The sequence below is a fragment of the Chanodichthys erythropterus genome, chromosome 11, assembly GCF_024489055.1.
Source record: "Chanodichthys erythropterus isolate Z2021 chromosome 11, ASM2448905v1, whole genome shotgun sequence".
Lineage (NCBI taxonomy): Eukaryota > Metazoa > Chordata > Actinopteri > Cypriniformes > Xenocyprididae > Chanodichthys > Chanodichthys erythropterus.
The window spans coordinates 54,633,439-54,658,262 of NC_090231.1; the positions used below are offsets into that span (position 1 = coordinate 54,633,439).

Consider the following 24,824-nt stretch of genomic DNA (forward strand, 5'->3'; position numbering starts at 1 on the left):
TTGAAAATTAATTCGGTCATTCATGTGCACAAAATATTTCAATATTTCCGACTCCACTTGAAGATTGCATTTGGTTTGAATTAATCCATAAAGCCCCTGTCCCTCATGGGATCAGCTTTCACACACTCTTAGTGTTCCCTAAAAATATGATCCTCTTCCTGGTAGTGAGATTATATGTGGCTACATAGTGAAATTAAACTAAAGTGGTTTCTCAATGCTCTGGTTATGTCCACTATCCCTCATCTCTGCTGAAAATACAGCTAAAATCAGTTTAAGATGGTAAATGTGTCTTTAACATTCATGGAACATTTCCATTGCACTAAAGGTTCTTTATAGTGGGAAAAGGTTCTTTAGATTATTAAGCTGTTCTTCACACTAAGAAAAAATAAATGGTTCTTTGGGAACTCAAAATGGTTCTTGGCAAGCTGGTTTAGATGGTTGACCAGACAGTCAAGGGTAACAGGTTGTGCTGTAATAACCAGGTTTCACCAGCTTTTAGGTCGTGAAGAAACTGTGTTTTGGAAAACAGTAGCCATTTTTTAAGGTCCAAGACCATTAACCAGCACTGTACCTTATTGTTAATCCCACTGTTAACCAGCTTGGACCAGTTTGAAACCAATTAACATGTTTCAAAACACAGCTACCACCACCTATAGCTGGTTTTAGCTGGGTTTTCCAGTAGGAATGCTGCTTGACATGCCACATCCACAATGTATTATAATGTTTTGATATGTTTGTGTCCTCTCCGTGCACAGTACGTGTTTGTGTCTCTACTGTCCAGAGATAGCGTCTACGATGTGTTGAGACGCATCTGCACACATCTACAGGTGAGAGTTCATGCAGTTCCTATGGGCTGAAACATTATGTAAACAGCATTAGCCTAATGACAAGTGTGTTGTGATCATGCTGCTATCTGTCTTACAGGTCAATGGGAAGAAGATCCTCAGCCTCAAGCAGTACATGGAGGAGCCTAACTCTTTATCTCTGGTACGTTTGAGAGTCTAGATTGCTCTGGCTTCTGGAGAACATTTTCTTGCTTAATAACTGTATATTAATTACAGTGGTTCTAATTTCAGTTCAAGTTTATTTGTATAGCACATTTAAAAACAACACATGTGCTTTACACACCAATACAATACATATTTTTTCAAAACAGCTTTACAGAAAATGTTTTTTTTTTTTTTTCAATGTTACGAGCATTCTGTTATCAGCCAGAGATGAGTGTATCAAAGTAGTGTGTAATACACAGATATAATATAATATGTGTTATGTGGTTAGTTAACATGACAACTGTCAAAATAATTTTAGCATGTTATTGAATATGGCAGTGTCAATGTATTTGGTCTTGGCGAACTAGATCTGCTATGCTGCTGTTGATTATTGCTGCTGCTGCTGCAGAGCAGAGTATGGATGCTAATACTATAAGATGTAAGATATGCTGATGCTGCATAAATAGCCAAAAACATAAATCCCAGGGCAGATCTAGGCAGGTGGAGCTGGGGAGGTGGAGGGTCTAAGAGGAGCTCTGATAGCACTGCAGGACCAGCTTGCAGCAAACACTAAACCAGACTATTTAAATGTTGAGCATGCAATCTCATTGGCTGCAGGATCAGCAGAAGCCAATCAACTGGTAATGACGTGATTGCTTGCAGATTGCATGTAAAGCACCTATCAGCCTGCGCAATCTAGAGTTTAATGACAAAACTAGATATGCATTCAGTTAAGCAGACACAACAAACATTTTAGGCAGCAATTACAACTTGTGGTCTTAATGATTATAATATTATAATATTATTTTGATAATATTTGAAAGATTTGTGTGTCGATCCGGAGATGCCGTCATCTGTAATCTTCACAATTGTCTGTGTTGCCTGAAAACATTGCAAAGGCTGGATGCAAATTGGAGCTGTAGTTACTCCATGATGGGCATCCCGAGGCAGAAACAGGAAAGCATTAGCATAGCTGTTGTTCATTGCAAAAGATGATCATGTGCATTTGGTACTCTTTCATCAGATATAATTATAGTACAAGTTTATGAGAAGCTTTATGTGAATGCTTGGCTTAAGATATGTATTCATGTATGAAGGGGAACATCAACTAAACAGTTTTGGGCCACTTTTGCACATGGTATTTCAATGCAAAAAACCATTAACCATTCGTTAACTACCTGATAACTCAGCTCTGTGGCTTGTGTCTTGTGCATATTTCCTATTTAAATTAGTCTCATTAAAGGATTAGTTCACTTCAGAATGAAAATTTCCTGATAATTTACTCACCCCCATGTCATCAAAGATGTTTATGTCTTTTTTTCTTCAGTCGAAAAGAAATTAAGGTTTTTGAGGAAAACTTTCCAGGATTTGGCCAAGAGCCCTTTGAAGCTGCACTGAAACTGCAATTTGGACCTTCCAAAGTCCACTATATGGAGAAAAATCCTGGATCGTTTTCCTCAAAAACCTTAATTTCTTTTCAACTGAAGAAAGAAAGACATAAACAACTTAGATGACATGAAGGTGAGTAAATTATCAGGAAATGTTCATTCTGAAGTGAACTAATCCTTTAAAGAATGTCATTCGCTATATTGTTTATATAAAATGGATGTATGCATTTTCATTGGTCGCAATTCATTCTTATTGAATCTTAGTGTGTCCTGTACTTCCATTTGCTGGTGTAGGATGAGTTCCCCGTCCCTGAAGTTTTCCCTGTACCAGATGAGTTTCCTCCGGTGCTGAAGTGGAGGAGGAAGCCATCAGTGGCATCTGTGGCTTCTTCTCTACCTGACTTACTGGGAAACTCCACCAGCAGCCTGAGTGCCGTAGACGCCCCCTTCCAGACAGACAAACCTGTGGAGGGTGAGTGACTGACCAAAAAATGTATTTATATAGTTAATACTATGGACCATGTTATCATGGTAATCTGTAAAGTACCTGGGAGTAGTTTGCAAATATCATGTAGATATGAATATGATAAATCTGATTCTATCCCAGTAAAATGGTACTGACACAAAACATTTTTCAAAAGGGCTAACGATGGGTTAGAAGTCATCAATATTGCATAATTCAGACCTGTTAGTAAATAGTAGATCAAAGGATTCTTTACATATATCATGTTATCAGTGTTTGGGGTTATGTATTAAGTTTTTTGTGTGTTCTGATTATTTTAAAAGTAACTCCTTATTGAATGGGACATGAGTAAAATCTTAGGAAGTCATTGAAATTTCAATAGTGAAATAAATCATAGAATATTTCAGATAGATATTGCTGTTTGTGAGCTTTTAAGTAACAGCTGCATGATGACTGTCTGTCAGCTGATCTGTATAACGCTTTAAATCTTTTCATTCAGAAGATTGGTGCTTGACTGCAGAAATCTCTATAAAGTGATTTTAAAATAAAATCTCTGGTAATCATGAACAACTGGAAAGGTCATGAAGAAGTCAGAAAAATTCATTGCCTTTTAAAAACAATATCTTTTAAAATAACTGGCATAATATTACTTACTAACTAACATGTAACATTTTATTTATTATTGACAATTGAAAACATCTTCCATTCCACACACTCATATACTGTTTGTACCACGGCTATGTTTGGAACAGAATTATACTGAATACTGCGCACCGTATGCATGATATACCTACATATACCAATATGTGCAGTGCACAACCGTAACATACTGTATGCAATACTGTGGTGAGAAATCAACCTTGATGTCTTTCTTATGAGATTTTAGACATTAGACATCAAACAAACTGAAGACAACTGAACACAAACTGAATTATGAATAAGTGTATTAATAAGTATATTTATTTCCAAGATAAATAATCGGATGGCACTTTCTGAAATAAACGTAACCTAATGAAATCATGTGACAGCAGTGTAACATGCTGCCAACTGATGAGAGAAAAAGCCATTTTTTTTGTGCTGAGCTGCTGAGGGTGAAGCCAGGTAAAATTCTAATGTGGGAAACGCATTAGACATGAGCAGATTAATTTCTCAGAGCAGACTGGCAGTTAATGTCCCCATTTGATGAAATGTTTCTGGGATGGAATGAAAAAATGTCCATTATATGATTTTATATGATTCAGGAACAAGCTGATCACTTCTCTTTGACGTCATATCTCAGCTCATGTTGTGAGTGTGTGTGGATGTGAGGCAGGACTTGGATCCATTATGCAATATAGGATTAAGCCCAGAAGGAGATTTTAGAATGTAGAGATAAAACATTAAAATATCAGCCTCTGCCTAACACTAATTGATGTAATACTTTTAAATGCTTGTTTTTATAATGTTAAAAGCTATTTTTGGACTTTATGGGTTATGGTTTGTTCACATATACTATGGGTATTTTTTTTTTCAACATACAGCATTTCACCAAATATTCCATGTATTCTCTCAATTAAAGGTCCCAATATTTTCAAGAACAATCGAAGAGCGAACTGGTGTGAACTGGCATTTAGAACAAAATTAGGCCAAAACGGAGTTCGTTTCAGGAGTTTGAAACGGCTTGCCAAAGTGAACTTTCTCAAAAGGTTTGCTCTGGCTAGTAAACATCTTCGAACTACCATTGGTCCGTGGTGATGATGTAATAGGTGGCTTCCGTGATGTGGAAATATTCTCTGGTTCATTTCTGCTGTTCAGTCCGTCGAGGTCAGACGCAAGCAAAACATGAACACACTGGAGAGCCGCTTTATAGTAGTAGCAAAAGTTGTAATTCTAATTGAAAGACACACTGACACTGATTTTCCATGTTTAAAGGTGCCATCGAATGTTTTTTTTAAATATAAGTCTAAGGTGTCCCCTGAATGTGTCTGTGAAGTTTCAGCTCAAAATACCCCATAGTTTTTTTTTTATTCATTTTTTTAACTGCCTATTTTGGGGCATCATTAGAAATGCGCTGATTCAGGCTGCGGCCCCTTTAAATCCTCGCACTCCCCGCCCCAGGAGCTCATGCTTGCCTTAAACAGTGCATAAACAAAGTTCACACAGCTAATAACCCTCAAAATGAATCTTTACAAAGTGTTCGTCATGCATGCTGCATGCATGCGTCGGATGATGTGAGTATAGTATACTGTTATATTGTTTACATTGATTCTGAATGAATTTGAAGCTGTGCTCTGTGGCTAACGGCTAATGCTACACTGTTGGAGAGATTTATAAAGAATGAAGTTGTGTTTATGCATTATACAGACTACAAGTGTTTAAAAATGAAAATAGCGACGCTCTTGTCTCCATGAATACAGCAAGAAACGATAGTAACTTTAACCACATTTAACAGTACATTAGCAACATGCTAACGAAACATTTAGAAAGACAATTCACAAATATCACTAAAAATATCATGATATCATGGATCATGTCAGTTATTATTGCTCCATCTGCCATTTTTCACTGTTGTCCTTGCTTGCTTACCTAGTCTGATGATTCAGCTGTGCACAGATCCAGACGTCCTGCCCTTGTCTAATGCCTTGATCATTGGGCTGGCATATGCAAATATTGGGGGCGTACATATTAATGATCCCGACTGTTACGTAACAGTTGGTGTTATGTTGAGATTCGCCTGTTCTTCGGAGGTCTTTTAAACAAATGAGATTTATATAAGAAGGAGGAAACAATCGAGTATGTCATTTCCATGTACTGAACTCTTGTTATTTGACTATGCCAAGGTAAATTCAATTTTTGAATCTAGGGCACCTTTAATACTGTCAAGCTGCTTGCTTTTAAGCAATCTATTGTGTAAATAAACGTGACGCAATTTGACTTGGAGTGCTGAATTTCAGAGCTGGTGCAAACATATACACATCGCCATGATCAGATGCTTTCTGAACTGCTGTTTTCTCACCACTGTCGTTTTTGTTGTTTATTTTGTTATTGAAAGGAAAGCACGGAGTACATATTTACATATTCATCTAAGCATTGTTCTCGGCAGGATGTTCGCTAACAGTATTACCGCTGCTCATGTATTTTAAACTTCTTTTTAACGAATGAAAAAGAACTTTGCTGTGAGTATATCGGGGCCTTAATATGAGAACTGTATTAATTTATTGAAGAATGAAAAGACTCAAAATAGTCACACTACAGGACTTAAAGGTACAATTTGTAAAATTTTTGCAGTAAAATATCCAAAAACCACTAGGCTAGTGTTATATATTTTGTCCAGCTGATTACTAACAATATCTCTAATGTTTTCAACTACTTGTAAATCATGAGAAAATTCCCATTCTTAACAGTGACACCGGGCAGTGCAGTCGCCTGTCAATGACGCAGTTACCTTTGTTACCGCCTTTACTGACGTAGAAACCACATGACAACAGTGCCGTGGACAAATGCGGAAGTAGAGTCTAGCGTCCAGCAAACCACTAGCTTGCTTCAAGCAGTTCCTTATTTACTTCTTGCACGTTTTATGGTGGATTGTGTTAATTATTTATGGAACATAATTACTGTTTACCATCTGCCGCTGGTTCTGTCGACAAGTAAAGCTCCCGTAAACTCATGACCGGAAAAGCGGAAGCGGCGCCGGCGACTGTGTCATAATAAAAGTCCCGCTGCTCGTGAGGCGTGTGTTGATCAATCGCTCCAGCTCCTCGTTCAGCTCCCGCAACACTCGGTCCTGCTCTGCTTCATACTACAGTAACGTTAATAATCGCATCCACGAACATGAGTTCTTCCAGACTCCAATCCCTATTCTTTTGCACCGTCCGTTGAGATGGAGACCACATGTCCCAAGTTTCCGCTCTAAAACTTTATGTCATCAAACTACGCCTTTGTTTTGAATAGGCTTCTAGCGACCTCTAGCGGAAAAAAATATCACAAATTGTACCTTTAAATCAATGTAGTACATTTCCTCATCCTGTGATACTGCTTTGTCTGCTACAGATCAAGGTCTGGAAACCAAGAAGATCCTCCTTACAGAGACGATACCAGAACTGGGTCAGATGGAGTACCAGCTACTAAAATTCTTCATCCTGCTGTGAGTTTGGCTGGACATCCTTGCTGTGTGTCCATGCATTTTTCTTACTCGCAGCTATATATAAATGCTGTCCTTTCTTGCTCAGTCAGAAAGCGTGTCAAAATCATATAAATGGCTAAACAAAGAATTTGTTTGTTGTAGTGCTGTCACAGAGCTTCAATGCTGCCTTCACGTGCTATTGGAATTATTAAACAGGCCGTGTTTTGATTGGCTGATGATCCGATCTGCTTGATAATGGTGTATTGTTTTTAAGACACCTAATTTAATAGTATTTGTCATTTTAATTTTTAATAATCACTTATAGCACCTTTCAGTTTGAGAATGGGCACCGTGTCAAAATGATTGAAAACATGCTTGGAAAATTATATAAGGATATAATCATACTTATTCAGTCAACTTTTTTCTTGGCTTTATAAATAAATCACATCAAGACACAGGGGAGATTTTTTCATTATTTTGTCGCACAAACTTGCATGTGTTTGCCAGTCCACCTGTTCCAGTAATCCGTCCCTGATTTATGTAGTTGATGTGGTGCTGCAGGGATAAACTCACTGGACAAGAGAACTGTCACGTGTGTAAACTGGCTCCAGTGGGTCATGCAGTGCCACGTGCACACGCCAGTGATGGAGATTTCTTTTTCAGGATAATACTTTGTATAAAAGAGATGTTAGCACATGAAATGTAGAACAAGAACATTAGTATGTTAGCATTTTAGCACAAGAATTTGATGTTTAAAACAACAATCTCAACAGAATTAGAAGATGATATCTTGGGAACAGCAAATAATAATGAATCAACAGATTCATGCCATCAAATACTTATTTAAAAAAAAGAGTTAAACTATTTTCCTTTATGTGTCTATATTATATAAACAACAAAATATAAGAAAATTAAAATACAAATACTCAATATAAAAATACTAATAATGAAAAAATACAAATACAAAAATCTATAATATAATAAATTATTATTATTAATAATACTAATTAATAAAACTAATACTAATATATTAAATAATATAAAATAATACAATAAAAAATAAAATAATATTAAAGTATTAAAATAATAAAATAATAATAAAAAGCATATGCCTATTTCATCAGCTCTACAGATGAAAATTAATAATAATAAATGTAATAAATTAATAATAATAAATACATTAATGATTATTAATAATGAATAATTAATGATTAGTTATGAAATTATTATTATTATCATCATAAAATAATAAAAATTAAATAATAAAAGAACAAGCATATGTCTATGCTTATAAATATTAAATTAATAATAATGCATTCATAAATTATCATACGATAATAAAATTAAATATTAATTTATTACTATTATATTAAAATAAAAACAAATAAAGCATATGCCTATGGAATCTGCTCTTCAGTTGATAATTAATAAATTAATAGTAATTAATAAATAAATAATGAATTATTTTTATTATTATTAATAGTAATTCATAATACTACTAATAATATATTAAATAATATAAAATTTGAATAATAAAACAATACAATTAAGCAATAATAATATATTAAAATAATAATAAAAAAAATATGCCTAAGTCCTTTGCTCTTCAGTTGAGAATTAATAATGCATGTAAAAAAATAATAATACACTTATCATAAAATAATCAAATTAAATATAATAATAATATATTAAAATAATAAAATAATATAAAATTGATATGTCTATGTCCTCTGCTCTTCAGTTGAGAATTAATAATAAATTATTAATTATAAATTAATAAAAATATTAGGGTTAGGTTATGGTTAATATTAAATAATAATAATAATAACAATAATAATAAAGTACAATTAAATAATAATATAACAATAATATATTAAAATGATAATAAAAATCATTTGCGCTCTTTAGTAGAGAATACCAAATCTCAATCTCTTTGGCATTATAATATTTAGGTATACATTTTTTTTTTTCAGAAATATAATATGAATATAAAATTTGCTGTGGTTTAAATTTAAATGAAAAAGTGTTTTAATTTTATTTCATTTATTCATTAGATATGAATGACAAAAAAAACCCAAAAAACTTTTTAGCTCACAACACTGCCATCTTGTGTCCAGCTGAACATGCACAAGTCTCTCTCATCGCTCTAATTAGCTTCAAGGGATTCACAGCGAGCTGTAGTCTTCTGGTCTTCGATTTCCATTTGAGAATCAACCAGTTCATGTACATCTGACTTCTGTCCCGCAGCATTATCCTGCTCATCCTGTCGTCGTGTTACCTGGCCTTTCGTGTCTGCAGCCTGGAGCAGCAGCTCTCTTTCCTCAGCAACAACCCTGCACTGACTCTCAGAGAGAGGTAAATGTAATTCCACACTCTCTTACATCATTCACGCCGGTCTTACAGCTCATTTACCAGCGCTGTCTGTCTGCCCACTCAGGTAACTACTGACGGTCACCACTGCACTTCACAGGAACGTCGTCCAGCGCCGGCGCTCTCTCTCCCCCTCTGTCTCTCTCTGTGGCCACCTTGCAACTATGCAAACAAACTCTCCTATGTATTGATGCAAAGTCTTTCTTGGATTGTGTTGACAATGAGCCTGAAGACTGGAAGTGTTCTCAAATAGTCATTGTGTTACTGGACCTAAAAGACGAAAAGGACCTGACCTGCCTACACAGGATGTAGACTGCACGCCCCGTGTACATTATAAACAAAATGAAGGGCTGTTTCCCCAACACAAACTGTTTTTGTGGTCACTCGTCACCTAATAAGGGCAAATGTATCAATCGCTGTACAGTCAAATGACTTTCAATAGGTTATAAATCTCTTGAATATGTATAGCTCAGGATCTAATGCAGTATATTTAGATAAGATTATTTTATTTATTTATATGCAAGCCACTTGCCATGTCCTAGCACTTCCAATAGGATTTAGCTGACCTGAAAATCTCTATTATGTACAGTATGCATCAGTCTTACTGTATTCACACCTGGCGAGAATGTTTATGGCATAATGAATGTTTACTCAAGTAAATCCAGAAGCTGTAGAATTCATGGACAATAAAATCATGCATTTTCATGTACTGTCCTAAGGTTATCGTTGTGCTGTTGTTGTTTCCTAAAGCATATTATGCAGATTTGATATGCTTAACCCTGTAATTCATGACATATGAAATAATAGTCTGAAAAATATATATATTTTTGAAATGGAACAGTTTATTAAATCATTAGACAAAATATAAAAAAGGTAAAAATTTGCTTCATTTTTTTAGTATCATTTTTAATAAATCTGACTCATATAGTATGAATATGGAACTCAAACTCGAGGAGGAAAAAACAGCTCAATTTCATTCAGATACCCAAACTTTATAACATATTATATATATATAATATATATATATATTTCATTTGAAGCCAGAGTAACAGCTCTTACACTACATATTTTCCTAATATAATTATACTTTATTAATAATATGATTCACATATGATATTATGATGTTAGTTTCAGCATTTAATAGTGTTTAAATGACTTCATATGCTCCATCCACATTTTCTTATTCTGTTCTGTTATGTTTTTACTTGTGTGTATGTAGAGGTAAGTGTTCAGATCTGCCAAAAATTATTTATTATTAATTTCCCTTAAAAATCTCAACCAAATCCAATGTGCAGAACATGCCCAATGAGGACATCTGCTGGTCAAATACGTGCAAAATGGAGAGTTATTGTAAGGCAATCCCACTGTTTTACAATAACAAATAGCTATTAATGAGGCAGACACAGAACAAATACTGAACAGTCATTTAGTGGACATCATGTGACAGTCAAACCTTCTCACATTACCTAAATAGAACCCATATGTAGAAATAAACTCAATACACAAATGAATCTATGCTGCTGTATAACAAGTAAGCAAGTTTTGCTTTATGTAACAGAGACCAGCTAGTTAGAGCTGTGCAGGTAAAACCTCAACCTCCCCTGATCTCTCTAACGACTGATGCTAGTGACTGCGGTCTTTAGCCTCCTTGTTAGAGCACCCGACTCCCGTGCCGGCGTACCCGGGTTTGAGTGGAGCGGTTCAAACAGTTTTGAAAATGGTTGAAAGAAAGAAATAAAATCAAATGTAATGCATAGTATAACCACTTGATGGCAGCACAGGCCTTTTTAAACAGTGTTGAGAAAAGCCTTGTTGCTGAGAAGTGTGTTTTCAGACATAATTAATTACTTCTATTAGCTATTGCATTAGGATATACACAATCAAAGACTACTTTCTGTCACAGTTTAGATTTTACTTTTTTGTAAATTTTGTTGAATTTACTGGCTCAACTAGTAAAGAGTCTCCAACTTATCCCTGATCTCACTCTGCCTCTGTTTCTACCTGGTATTAAGATGCATTTTGGTCAGTCAAATCACAAGTGGACGACGCTAAATACAGGTGTAAATGGGGTCTAAAATGCTTTGAGCTTGTCCACCTTCGACCGCTTCCAGAGGATAAACATTTGACCGTTTTAATTTTGTAAACGCTCATGTGGTCGAATGTGTTCAAACATCCACAAAAGACCTTCTAATCTGCACCTACTGACTTAATACGTAAGCATTATGGAAAGCGCACTAGCTGGACGAGATTTAAACTTTGTCGGCTGAAGACCCAAGTTTGGTTTGAAGATAAAAAACGTACCAAGCAATGGCGCCTGCAGCTGTACGCACTGTGCGTACCTTGAGAGGGCGCTAATTAATGCCATTTTTATTTTTTACATAATTTTTAAATTGATTATTAAAATCTATCTGCGTGCACTCAACATATTAAGACAGAAAGAGAATACATAAAGGTGTGCATTTGTGTGTTGTAAAGTCAAACGTGTGTATGTGCGTCTATTGGTGGGCGTGGGGGATATGAAAAGAAATGTGATTGGCTAGTTTAGTTTCGTTTTTTCCACATATGAAAAATGACGTTACAGATAGTTAATAATGTTTAAAGACAGGCTCAAAATGAGCAAACGCTCTCTAAAACAGGTAAATTCGACTGAATCATTTGCAAAATGGCCTAAAACTATTGAGTAGAGATAAAGAAATGAAGCCTGTTAAATCTGTGTAGCTTTTCTCAAAAGGCTTCGGGAAAAGTTTATGGTTTCAAAGCATCAAGAGTGTCGAAAACAGTGCCATCTTGTGGCAGGTAAAATTTACAGCACCCATAAACTTGAATGCGCAATTCTGTTGTTTTATCCTTTAAGCACAAACAGCCTGACGACGCTAAATGTGTTTATTTCCATAATATAATTTACATATTAAATCTGGCAATAGATGAAATAGATTTAAAAAAACAATAATTATAGTTTAGTAAATGGACTTGAACTTCAATAGTGGTCTGGATTCAAACATTCACGCAAAGTATTCACTTGACTGGAAAAAATGCGACGCTTCGTTTCTCTGAAAACAATACCCACATTTCGGGACAAAGCTGCTCAGAGACAACGTAAAAAACAAAACAAAACAAAAATTTCACGAAGCATCTGTGCGTACCCTGAGATAAAATCCTGCAGGCGCCCCTGATACCAAGCACAATGTTCTCTCACCATTCCTGATTACTAACACACTCACAGCTTTCGACTATCAGAGCAGAAACGAAAGCTGATGCTCTCTGTATGTTTTCCGTCATCTCTGGGCGAGTTCATATGTAAATTGTGTGAGCTTATTTTATCCATTAGATCGAAAGATCTGAAAAAACCTTTGCTTTTGCCTGCATTCATGGGTAAGAAATCTCTTAGGCCTTCTCTTTTTCTGTCAATTTGAATAACAAAATGAAGGCATAGATCCAGTTTATTTGTGCACTGACAACACAGTTTTATATAATTAGTTTCATAAAAATATAAAAAGACCTCAAGATAAATACTTATGGACTTACAATATTTTGAGCAGCAAATGCTAACTTCACGCTCATTTGAAATTGACCTATGTTGCTGAGAAAAGTGTTTTCAGACATAATGACTTGCTTTTATTAGGTATTGCATTTGGATATACTGTATATTAGACATGATCAAAATCTACTTTCTGTCACAGTTTAGATTTTTATTTTTCTAATGTTGTTGAATCTTAGGACTTAGGACAGGGATGGGCAACGTCAGTCCTGTAGTGCCACTGTCCTGCAGAGTTTAGCTCCAACCCTGAGGAAAAAAAAAAAAAAAAAACTCACCTGCAAGTGACATATGATGTCCTATGACATGAAATTCATCTAAATTTAATTGATCTCATGGATGTAGCTGTTGTGGTTCACAGTCATAGTGGCACCAGCTGGCTGCAGTAAATTTGGACATAGTTCTTTTACATTTACTTGCTTTAAATGAGCCTGCCATACACAGTTATCTTAAAGCCACCAGGGCTTGGGCCCATCACTGCATGCAGCTAAATTTTTATTATTTTATTTACGTTAAAAATAATAATAGGGGACAGGTTACAGTGGGAAACTGCCTTGCAGTAACAAATAGCTAATAATAATAATAATAATAATAATAATAATGAGGCACACAAAAAACAAATGCTGAACACTTAACTAAACAGTCATTTAGTGGACTACATGTCTCATAATTTCATCTGCTCACATTGTTTCAATAGTGGCACCAATACGGGAACCCAGATGTACAAATAAATGCAATTCACAAATCACTCAATAACATATTCCCCAAACCACCACAGTATGTGTGTTGAATCTATGCTGCTGAATAACAATCAAGTTTTTCTTTACATATTCAGTGCACAGCATAAATGAGTACAACCCCCTCTGAACAAATACAAAAGATGTATTTTCTTTATGATCACTAATACAATTCATGGAAAGATGGCAAAACTAAAATGTATTAAACATATACATAATAAAAACTGAGAAATATATGTCATTAATAGCCATAAAATAAGTAAATTAGCCAATTTTGTTTAAATTAAAGATTGCAGAAATAAGTACACCCTAGATTTAATTCAACAAATGTATAATATTCTAGCACTTAGTATGCCCTCCATAATTTTGAATATACTGCTCTGACCCTTCTTGGCACAGAGGGTACAAGTTCATGACAACTTATCACACCCGTTTAACTCCTGGATGATGAGCTCCTTAAATGATCTTTAATGGGGAATGTTGCTCAACTCGTCTCTACGGAATCCCCCACATGTTTTTCACCTTGGGAAAATGCATATCCTCATTGTCATGTTGAAAAACAAATGCCCAGCAGTGAAGGGAATGAGGAAAGGGTAACATCTTCTGTTTCAGGTTTGTGTATTAAATTACACAGTGGTGTGGGAATTCATGACAGCATTGATAAAGCACAACTCCCTCACACCTTCAGCACTCATACATCCCTATATAAGAGCTTTACTACCACTGAACTTTACTGTGGGAACCAGGCACTTCTCACTGTACTCCTCCTCTAGCAACACCAGAACATTTAGGATGCTGTTAGATCCAAAACGATTGATTTGTTCTCATGAGACAAGAGTATTGATTCCCAGAATCTATGTGTTGTAAATATGGGCTTTGGAAATGGCTAACTGACTTTATTGTGCTTTGGCTACAATAGTTAGCTCCAGTGAGAACAACAACCATGCATGTAATTTCTGCAGGCTGCATCTTACTCTGTGAGATAAACAGTCACTCTTTTTATAGATTTTGCAGGCTCTGAAACACTTGCTTGGTATTTCTCCTGCTCTTTGTCTAGCAAAAAAATCCCTCATCACTAAATGAAAGCTTAAAATGAAGACCTGATTATTTCAGGGGCCTTGTCACAAGTCCATTGTTTTTGACTTTCTGTGTTACTTTTGCTATATTTTCACACTTAAAACAATGATTTGGTAATCCTCTTGTACCACTGTCCTCTTTTATGCTGAGAAATAAGTCTCCTGACAGTTCTCTCCCAAGTGCTTCCATTGTTGTTAGCATTAGGTCTGAGAATGATTCAGTGGGCTATATAACACTTTTAATTGTCAAGAAATTACTTCTCTTTAAATGATTTGGTTCAACATACTTACCTGTTGATCAAACTTTGCCTTAAACTTGCACCAGAAATTACCTGTTGATCAAACATTTTAGGAGGGCGTACTCATTTTTGCTACACATTTTATCACCTTGATAAGAAAAATCTTATTATCCTGAATAATTTGACATGCTTCTTTGGTAACTGATTGAGTAGACTTGCTGAACATTACATCTCTAAAGAACGCTAACATGTCTTCTAAGTAACTGAGTAATTGCTGACATTCAGAAGTTTCAGAGGGGGTGTACTCATTTATGCTGTGCACTGTATGCAACCTTTGTCTATTTAATTAACTTTCCTTCCTTTTAGTCAAATCTTCTTCACCACACTGGCATTCCAAAGATCCTTCTGTACTGAGTCAAAGTGCCAAATTTGATTGCTGAACAGCTTCAACTGGAAAATCATTAAAGACACACCCATTTTGCCCACATCTCACCAACACAGAACCAGTATATCAGGTGATATTTGAGAGAAACCAAAACTTCAGTGTTATTGAACTGTTGTTTGTCGCTCTTCATCTGTGTGTACTTGCAGTGAAATGGCGGAGACTACTTTTTTTCAGGACCAGTTCAGCTGTTCAATCTGTCTGGAACTACTGAAGGTTCCAGTGACTCTTTTCTGTGGACACAGTTACTGTATGATCTGCATTACAAGCTGCTTTGATCAGGATGAACAGAAGGAAGTTTACAGCTGCCCCCAGTGCAGACAGACATTCACTCCAAGACCGGTGTTAGGAAAAAATGTGGTGCTTGCTGAAATGTTAGATAAACTGGTGAAGCTAAAACTCCAAACTGTTGTTCCTGCTCAGTGTTATGCTGGACCTGGAGAAGTAGACTGCGATGTCTGTACTGGAAGAAAGTACAAAGCTGTCAAGTCCTGTCTTGTGTGTATGGAGTCTTACTGTCAAGGTCATTTTGAACATCATGAGGAATTTCGTTCAGGAAAGCAACACAAAATAACTGATGCCACAGGACGAATCCAGGAGATGATCTGTCATGAGCATAATAGGATTTTAGAGGTTTATTGTCATAAAGATCAGCAGTTTATTTGTGTGCTGTGTATGGTGGCTAAACATAAAAATCACGACACTGTATCGGTTGCAGTACAGAGGAAAGAGAAAGAGGTATGAATTGACTTTGGTTAATTCTGATACTAATTCTTAATGACCAATACGTGCATCTTCAAAGATTATCATAAAGGGGTTCACAGTCACAACTAATAGCACAACTAAATGTATGTCATGGTAACTTTTTGGCTTTGGCTTTCTTTCTCTCTTTCTTTTGTCCTGTAGAAAAACTTTAAGGAGACTCTGAGAAAATTCCAGCAGAGAATCCAGGAGAAGGAGAAAAATCTTCAGGAGCTGAGAAGTGCTGTGGAGTCTTATAAGGTGAGTTTTTAGAAGGACAGCTGCTGGCAAGAGCTGTTTCAGACCCAGTCCAAACTCTCCTCCAATCAGTCAGTGAAGAGCCTGGACCACTTTCAGTAGCACTGAAGCCCAGTTTGTGTAACCCAGTACGAGCTGAGGTAGTAATGAACCAATGTTTGTCCTAACAGTGCTCTGCACAGACCGCAGTGACGGAAAGTGAGAGGAACTTTACGGAGCTGATCCGCTCTATTGAGAGAAGATGCTCTGAAGTAACACAGCTCATAAAGATCAGGAAAAGGCTGCAGTGAGTCAAGCTGAAGAATTCCTGAAGCAACTGGAGCAGGAGATTGTTAATCTGAGGAGGAGAGATGCTGAGCTGCAGGAGATTTCACATGCAGAGGACATCCAGTTCCTCCAGGTAACAAGAGCTCTGATAAATGGGTCAGTGATCTTTAATAATGTCTTGTAAAGCTTTTGACGATTGTAATGTCAGGAATTTAGTCAGGTGATGCCATGTGATCTCATTCTGTAATCATCTCACTGATTGGCAACTGTGGCAAAGTAATCACAGCGAATGATAGGCGTTTACATTTTTAAAGAAGTTTATAAATGAAACATGCTAAGAAAGGAAAAAAAATGTGTATTGAGAAATGGCCCATCAGATATAACATGTTCAGCTACTTGATAGATGTGAGTTTGGATCCTTATTGACCTTTTACACTTTTCATGTGAAATTACTCTGTTGTTTGTGTGTCTGTAGAGTTTCCAGTCTTTCTCTGTCCTGCCTACGGACTCACCCAACATCACTGTTAGTTCTCTCCTCTCCTTTGATAATGTACAAAAATCTGTCTCTCATCTGAGAAAGAAACTTGAGGATTTCTGCCAAGAGGAGATACAAATTATGTCTGGTAGAGGTAAAGTACTGCATGGTGTATTAACTCTCAAAAATACAGTAGGTCAATGTGCAAGCAAGTACAAAGGTGAAATTACAAAGTACTGTATAAGACATTTACATCAGTCAGTGAGTGTTTAAATTAACATTTTACAAAACCATCATAAGTCTAAGTAGATCGTAGTAACCATTGACACTGCAAGGCCCACCCAAATGGCCCAGTGACAGTTTCCAATAGAGCGGGTGAAGGTTTTCATGTATATTCTGTGTCTTTTCAGTGCACAAAGTAGTTTTATTCCAAATAAACTTTTATGTGACTCTTTCATCACAGTCTCGAATTTGGGTTAGAATGCCAATTGATTATTGACATTTATATAATAATCTAGACACTCGATTACTCTTTTTAACTCTTTACTTTTATTGTACTTGTTCATATGGATACCAGTGTCACTCAGGGTCTTGTGCCAGCTGTTCTTTTATGCAGATACAAACTCACCAGTCTTGGTCACTAGACAGAGGTAATTGACTTTACTATTTAGATGGCCTCTCCTATGCTTTCTCTCTCTAAAAACATTTTGTGTAGTCCTCATAGATCCGTATGCACTTGAATAAAGCAGTTCTATCTCAGAGGTCACAACCACTACTATAGATATAACCTGACCAATATTACATTCTCTGATTGCCAGAAAGTCCGTCCTGGAATGGAAAACAGGCAGCGGTTTCTGGCTAATTTAACAGTTGTTGCCAGCAGACTTATGTGAGAAAACAGCTTTACCTGTGTGCTCCGGATATTGTTTATGTTGTGAGTTCATGCAAACATGAACAACACAACTTTCCATTACTCCCCACAATTATTATATTGTAAATAGTTATCACTGACTGCCTGACAAGTTTGAAGTAGATAAATTTCCTCCAGTGCCGGAATCATTGTCCATATTCGTCCGCCATCAGATCAGTGAATTAAAGTAAATGTTGGGAGGTGCTTCCCCACTCTGATGGTAGCTTTTGTGTGGTCATGCCATGGTTTCCCATGTACATCTAGCTAGAGTAACATTATTAAACAGAGGTAAGGCTCACACTATTTAGGTTGGTCGATCAACATTCTGTTGTCCTAAACAGAAATTCCCTTTTTAGCCTTTACAGTCTAAGTACACTTGAAGTCTTGAACCAGTGCCAAGTGTTAGTCAGAGCTCTATAATCTCAGCTGGCATGCCCTATGCTCAACTCAAAACTGAACTTTAGTCTGTTACTAACCTGAACGCAAATTTGCGGTAACAATGGATACAATGTAATTCACTAGGGTTAATAATTTCAGAGTAAGTCAGAATAAAATCAAATGTAACCATTTTTATTATTAGTCAGGTAAATGTATCATTCCTATTTCATAATTAATTCAAAGTTGATCAATACAAAACATCAAATGCTCAGAAAAAAAAAAAAAAAAAAAAAGTAAAAGATGCATACCTGACCTCAGAAAAATACATAATACATTCAGCATTACAGACTAATCTCGCTACAGAATTGCTCTGAGCCTTTTGAAAAACTTTAAATACTCCAAGACCAAGACAAAGAATCCTCCAAATGGAGGCATGAACTAACAATTTTAATATACATTAATCAACCCATAGGGTACATTAATGTACCCTAAGGGCACATCCTCTACAGTAAGCAAAGTATTTCTAAACTCAATAACTTGCATTACCTTTTGGTTTATTTCTCTGGACAAGAGACTACTGGTACAGAGACATTTCAAATGATGCCAAATATGATGATTAATTCAAGCGCATTAACACAGAACATTATATTTTTTAATATAATTATTTTGAGGTAATGAGTGAAGAGAAGAATAGGTAATGGGAAGGATGTAGGAGAGAAGGAACAAATACCTGTACTGTGTGTGTTTGTATTGTCCATATCTCAGGAGATCAAAGTATCTGAGGTTCTTTCAGCCTTACAACACCAACAGTCTCAATGATTTACTCTGGCATACGATGCCTTTGGAAAATGCAGACAAATATATTATATATATATATATATATATATATATATATAAAAAACTTACATAAGAAAACTGATTGCATGAAATGTTGAAATTGTTGGATTTTTCTTTTTATTATCAAAATGTAAAGAGATGTGCAAAGGACATGTGCACAATAAATAAGCTTCCAGAACATTATATGTTCCCTTTCAAAAGCTACACTCAACTTTGCACTTTGGGAACAGCTTTGCATGACCATCTGTGAATACTGTGTATAAAAGGCAGGAACACACCAAGCAGACACCGATGAACTAGTGGCGACTGCAGGGTTGGCTCATGTCGGCAGCGTCTGGGTCCAAAGTTGCCCTGACACACCAAACCGACAGCTAACAGCCAAGTAGCACATCCATTCTGCACCTGTGTAAGAGAAAATGTCTTTCCGTACCAGCAGGTGGCAGTAGCTGAACAGCCAATCAGAATGATCAGATGGCCCGATGGACTGACGAGCTCTGACGCCGATTCAACATGTCGAATCGGCCGAAAAAAAGCTGATGAGGACCTACTTCAGCTGACGGTGCGGAACACACTGTGAAAACTTAGTCGGCCGACAAACAAAAACTGCCCGACGGCCAACCGTTAGCTTGGTGTGTTCCTGCCTTAACACGTCAATGAAACTGATATTGAACTTGACAGCCTCAGACAGTGAAGTCATAGTAATGTGTACTCGTCTAAGGCTATAATTAGATGTGCCACAGATACTGTACATCTTCAGGTATCACTCTGTCTGAAGAATGGTCCTGGAACGGTCCAAAATGGACATCAGTGTGACAACGAACTGCAGCATCTCGTTCCCGCTTTATCAGGGAACAGGGTTACAGTCAAATAACCCGAGATGTTCACTTTCAAAAGCTACACTCAATGCTGCACTTTGCACTTTGGGAACAAAAATACCCATGCCACTGCACTGTGGATGTCTGGAACCCTTACGGTTGTGTAGTGTGTGTGCTCACAAGCATGCAAAAGGTCTTAGACATGAGCTTGTAATGTTGACTCAAGGACGTGAGAGCCCGGAGTAACATGAACATCCAAACTATAAAATCTTATGAATGTGTGCGGAGAGGTCCAACCTGCCGCATCACTTGTTGCAACACCCCTGGTGGAATGAGCCCTAATTCCTAGAGGCGAACCTTGACCGGCACCTCATAGGCTAGAGCAATGGCATCCCTCGCCCAATTTGACATTGTTTGCCCCCCTATTTTGACCTCTATATCAGATGAAGAGTTGCTCTGACTTATGCCACTGGCAAGTGTGGTGGACAAAGGCCTGAAGAGCACAGACTGGACAGTCTGTGAAGTCTCTCCTGATTCAGCGTTGTGAATGGTGGAGGAGAGAAGGCTTCAAGAGTGACTGGATGGCTGGTTGATAAAGGAACCTTAAGCAGGTAGTCAGGATGAGGATACAAGATAATTTTCACCATTCCAGGGGCAAAGTCTAAGCAGGATGGTGAGATAGACAGAGCCTGCAAATCCAGACGTTCAAAGACTATAGCCAAGTCCCTTTGTTCTAACAGGAGACCTCAGCCACCTCGCCCTATGAATGAAGGTGAATGAAGGCTTCCCCAGTGGCACCCAGTCAATCAAGGGGTGGCAAGCTGATAAAGCGGCCACATAAACCCTGAGAGTGGCGGGGCATGTGCCTGCTGATAATTTCTCCTGCAGGAAGTCCAGAACTGTAGCAATCTTCTTCTAGTGGAGGGATCCCTAGCACTTAGTCTCAATAACTTCAGGTGAAAGCATAGTGTCCTTCAGTTGGTACCCTTCAGGAGCCAAAAATGAAGGTTCTACAGTTTGGGCCGGGGATGAAATATTGTCCCCTGCGCCCAAGGCAAGTTGCTGAGGAGAGATTATCTCCGAGATCCATACTCTGTTTGGTCAACACGGTGCTATCAGAAAGAGGCAAGACCCTTGTTGGTGACTCTGGCTAGAACTCCCAGGAGCAGAGAAACCAGAGGAAACACATACAGGCGCATTCTGCCATATATGCATCTAGACCCAGGGATGAATCTGAGAGAAGTAGAGGGGACATTGCGCTGTCTTAACCAGATTTGCTTTACTACCTTGGGGTGAAGTTTTCTACTCCCCTGTCGATATGCTCTGTCTGGACAGTAGAACTGCTCCCACATTGAGATATCTGGGGATATAAATCGCCCTGAGGGACAGGAACTTGTCCTGAACCCAAAGCAGCTGCACTAGCCTGTTCAGACGGCGCAAAAGCAGAACACCCTTGCAATTTGTATTAGAGGCTACTGCAGTGATGTCCACCCGCATTAGGACATGGTAACCCATTGACTGCTGGAGGAAGTACTTCAGGGCCACAAATACAGCCATCAATTTTAGGCAATTGATTTGCCAATCGAGATAATTACCTCACCGTATCCCTTGGTCTGGACGGCCACCTAAGACCACTCCCCAGCCCGTACGGGAAGTGTCTGTTGTTAGCATCTTGCAATGTCAACGCACCCAGAATGGGACCCAAGGTGAGGAAATGGGGTCTGAGCCACATAGAAAGGTAATGGATTTTTGAAAGTGCACGAAGCTTTCAGCGTGTGACTTACCATAAACATGGATTTTTAGCAAGGGCATGAAGCACTCAGCACATGCCTTTGTGCTGTGTTAGTATTCACAGATGGTCACACAAAGCTGTTCCCAAAGCACAAAGTGCAGCATCTCGTTCCCGCTCAGGGAACAGGGTTGCAGTCAAGTAACCCGAGACATTTCATATGTTAAAAGGATATTGCTTGTTGTTGGTTTATTAAGGATAATTAGTCATAAGATTGTGATTGTTGTTGTAATGGAAATTGATATAACATTCATGTTCATTATTATTATTTTTTGTACATAAATGTCAACTGTTTATTGATTTTCATAGTGAACCACATCCAGATTATTCCCGTTCCTGAACCCAAGACCAGGGAAGAGTTCCTCCAGTGTAAGTTAATTTGAAAATATACAAACACAGAAAGTGTTAAGTGGCTCTAAAATAGTGGCTCAGAAATGTCACATGTCTGATAAGCTCTTGGACAAGGGGGAGGGGGAGGGGGGGGGGAGACAATGCTGAATATAAAAAATTAAATGCAACTAACCATATAGTAATCATCATATACTCTAAAAAATGCTGGGTTAAAAATAACCCAAGTTGGGTTGAAAACGGACAAACCCAGCGATGGGGTTGTTTTAAACCAGTTTCATTTAACTATTGTTAAAAAAATTACTTTATTACGTAAAATGAACCCAAAATTTATTCATATTACTAAAACTGAATAATAATTAAAAAATAAACAATTTATTCAATTATTAATAAATATTCACCTTTTGATTATTATTGTTGTCTCTAGTAATTATGTGTCTGATTTCTAATTTCCAACATATCTGGGGTTCATTTAAGCCAGACATGTAGTATTTTTTAAGGAATAGTTGAGTTAAATAAAACTGCCCAGCACATTGGGCAAACATTTAAACCAAATGCTGGGTTAAAACAACCCAGTCACTGGGTTTGTTTTTAACCCAGCATTTTTTAGAGAGTAGGGAGGCCAAAAAAGAGACTTCCATATCTTCTATTGATGTCAGGTCAAACACGCTTTTGCTTTTTTTTGCTAATACAATGTTTGATTTAAAGTTTGTCATGAGATAAACTGGTAAATCACAGTTCTGCTATTGTTTATGCATTTACAAAATATCAGTTTTCCAATTCAGACTGTCATATTATTGAGCCCATTGTCATTTTTTTAAGGACATTTTTGTATTATTGGTCCTCAAAATAAATAAATAAATAAAATCTTTATTTGGAACATTTAACATTACACATGCTAAAACACAGGCAACTAAACTAAACTAAACTAAACTAAACTAAAAAACAGCAACTGTAGCCAATAACACATACACATTCATTCTTATACCATCAATATCAGTGAGACACAATGGTCTCAACTTTTATCTCTAAAGCATCCTATTTTTTTTTACCTTTATTAGACCACAGTCGCTTTACTCTGGATCCAAACACGGTGAACAAAAAACTCAGCCTGTCTGAAGAGAACAGAATGGCTACTTACACTAACAAATTCAGCCAGTATCCTGATCATCCAGACCGATTTGATTATTGGGAAGCAGGTGTTGTGTAGAGAGAGAGTGTGTGGACGCTGTTACTGGGAGGTTGAGCTGAGCAGTGGTGTGGGTATATCAGTGGCATATAAGAGCATCAGCAGAAAAGGAACAGCTAATGCATGTTTGTTTGGATGTAATGGTCAGTCCTGGAAACTGTCTTGTAATCCCTGGAATAGCTCATTTTACCACAATAACAGAGAGACCAAACTGCCTCTAGTGTCCAGCTCCTGTATAGGTGTGTATGTGGATCACAGTGCAGGAAATCTGTCCTTTTACAATGTATCTGATTCAATGACCCTCATTCACAGAGAACAGACCACATTCACTGAGCCTCTCTATCCTGGGTTCAGGGTTATTGAGAAATCATCAGTGAAACTGTGTGATCTATAAGTATCAGGGCTGTAAAAGATATATTGTTCAGTGCACAGCATAAATGAGTACACCCCCCCTGAAACTTCTGAAAGTCATTACTCAATTACTTAGAAGACATGTTAGGGTTCTTTAGCAATATAATGTTCCAGCAAGTCTGCTTAATCAATTACCAAAGAAGCATGTCAAAATTAGTCAGGAAAATAAGATTTTCTTATCAAGGTGATAAAATGTTGTGTAGCAAAAATGAGTACACCCTCCTAAAAGTTACAAAATAAAATAACATTTTTCTGGTGTAAGTTTAAGGCAAAGTTTGATCAACAGGTAAGTATGTTGAACCAAATCATTTAAAGAGAAGTCATTTCTTGACAATTAAAAGTGTTATATAGCCCACTGAATCATTCTCAGATGAATGCTAACAGCAATGGAAGCACTTGGGAGAGAACTGTCAGGAGACTTATTTCTCAGCATAAAAGAGGACAGTGGTACAAGAGGATTACCAAATCATTGTTTTAAGTGTGAAAATATAGCAAAATTATCACAGAAATTCAAAAACAATGGACTTGTGACAAGGCCCCTGAAATACACAGTCCTTCATTTTAAGCTTTCATTTAGTGATGAGGGATTTTTTTGCTAGACAAAGAGCAGGAGAAATACCAAGCAAGTGTTTCAGAGCCTGCAAAATCTATGAAAAGAGTGACTGTTTATCTCACAGAGTAAGATGCAGCCTGCAGAAATGACATGCATTGTTGTTGTTCTCACTGGAGCTAACTATTGTAGCCAAAGCACAATAAAGTCAGTTAGCCATTTCCAAAGCCCATATTTACAACACATAGATTCTGGGAATCAATACTCTGGTCTCATGAGAACAAATCAATCATTTTGGATCTAACAGCATCCAAAATGTTCTGGTGTTGCTAGAGGAGGAGTACAGTGAGAAGTGCCTGGTTCCCACAGTAAAGTTCAGTGGTAGTAAAGCTCTTATATAGGGATGTAGGAGTGCTGAAGGTGTGAGGGAGTTGTGCTTTATCAATGCTGTCATGAATTCACACACCACTGTTACCCCCTTTCCACCAGCACGAACCAGGTGCTAGTTCAGAGCT

The 24,824-nt window shown here is 37.1% G+C and overlaps 1 protein-coding gene and 1 pseudogene across 2 annotated transcripts in view; both read left to right on the forward strand.

Annotated features, from left to right (window-relative positions):
- The window catches only part of gramd2aa (GRAM domain containing 2Aa), a 38,955-nt gene extending 28,944 nt beyond the window's left edge, over positions 1-10,011 (forward strand). The window contains exons 4-9 of one of the 2 annotated variants that reach the window (XM_067401430.1): positions 756-827; positions 925-987; positions 2,672-2,849; positions 6,870-6,963; positions 9,190-9,297; positions 9,380-10,011. In XM_067401430.1, the coding sequence (XP_067257531.1) occupies positions 756-827; positions 925-987; positions 2,672-2,849; positions 6,870-6,963; positions 9,190-9,297; positions 9,380-9,383 (519 nt within the window). In that variant the 3' untranslated portion in view covers positions 9,384-10,011. Of the gene's footprint in view, positions 1-755; positions 828-924; positions 988-2,671; positions 2,850-6,869; positions 6,964-9,189; positions 9,302-9,379 lie in introns of those variants that run through there. The other variant, XM_067401431.1, reaches the window with a different exon arrangement.
- A 5,483-nt stretch (positions 10,012-15,494) lies between these two features.
- On the forward strand, positions 15,495-23,742 carry LOC137030787 (tripartite motif-containing protein 16-like protein; annotated as a pseudogene).
- The last annotated feature ends 1,082 nt before the right edge of the window (positions 23,743-24,824 follow it).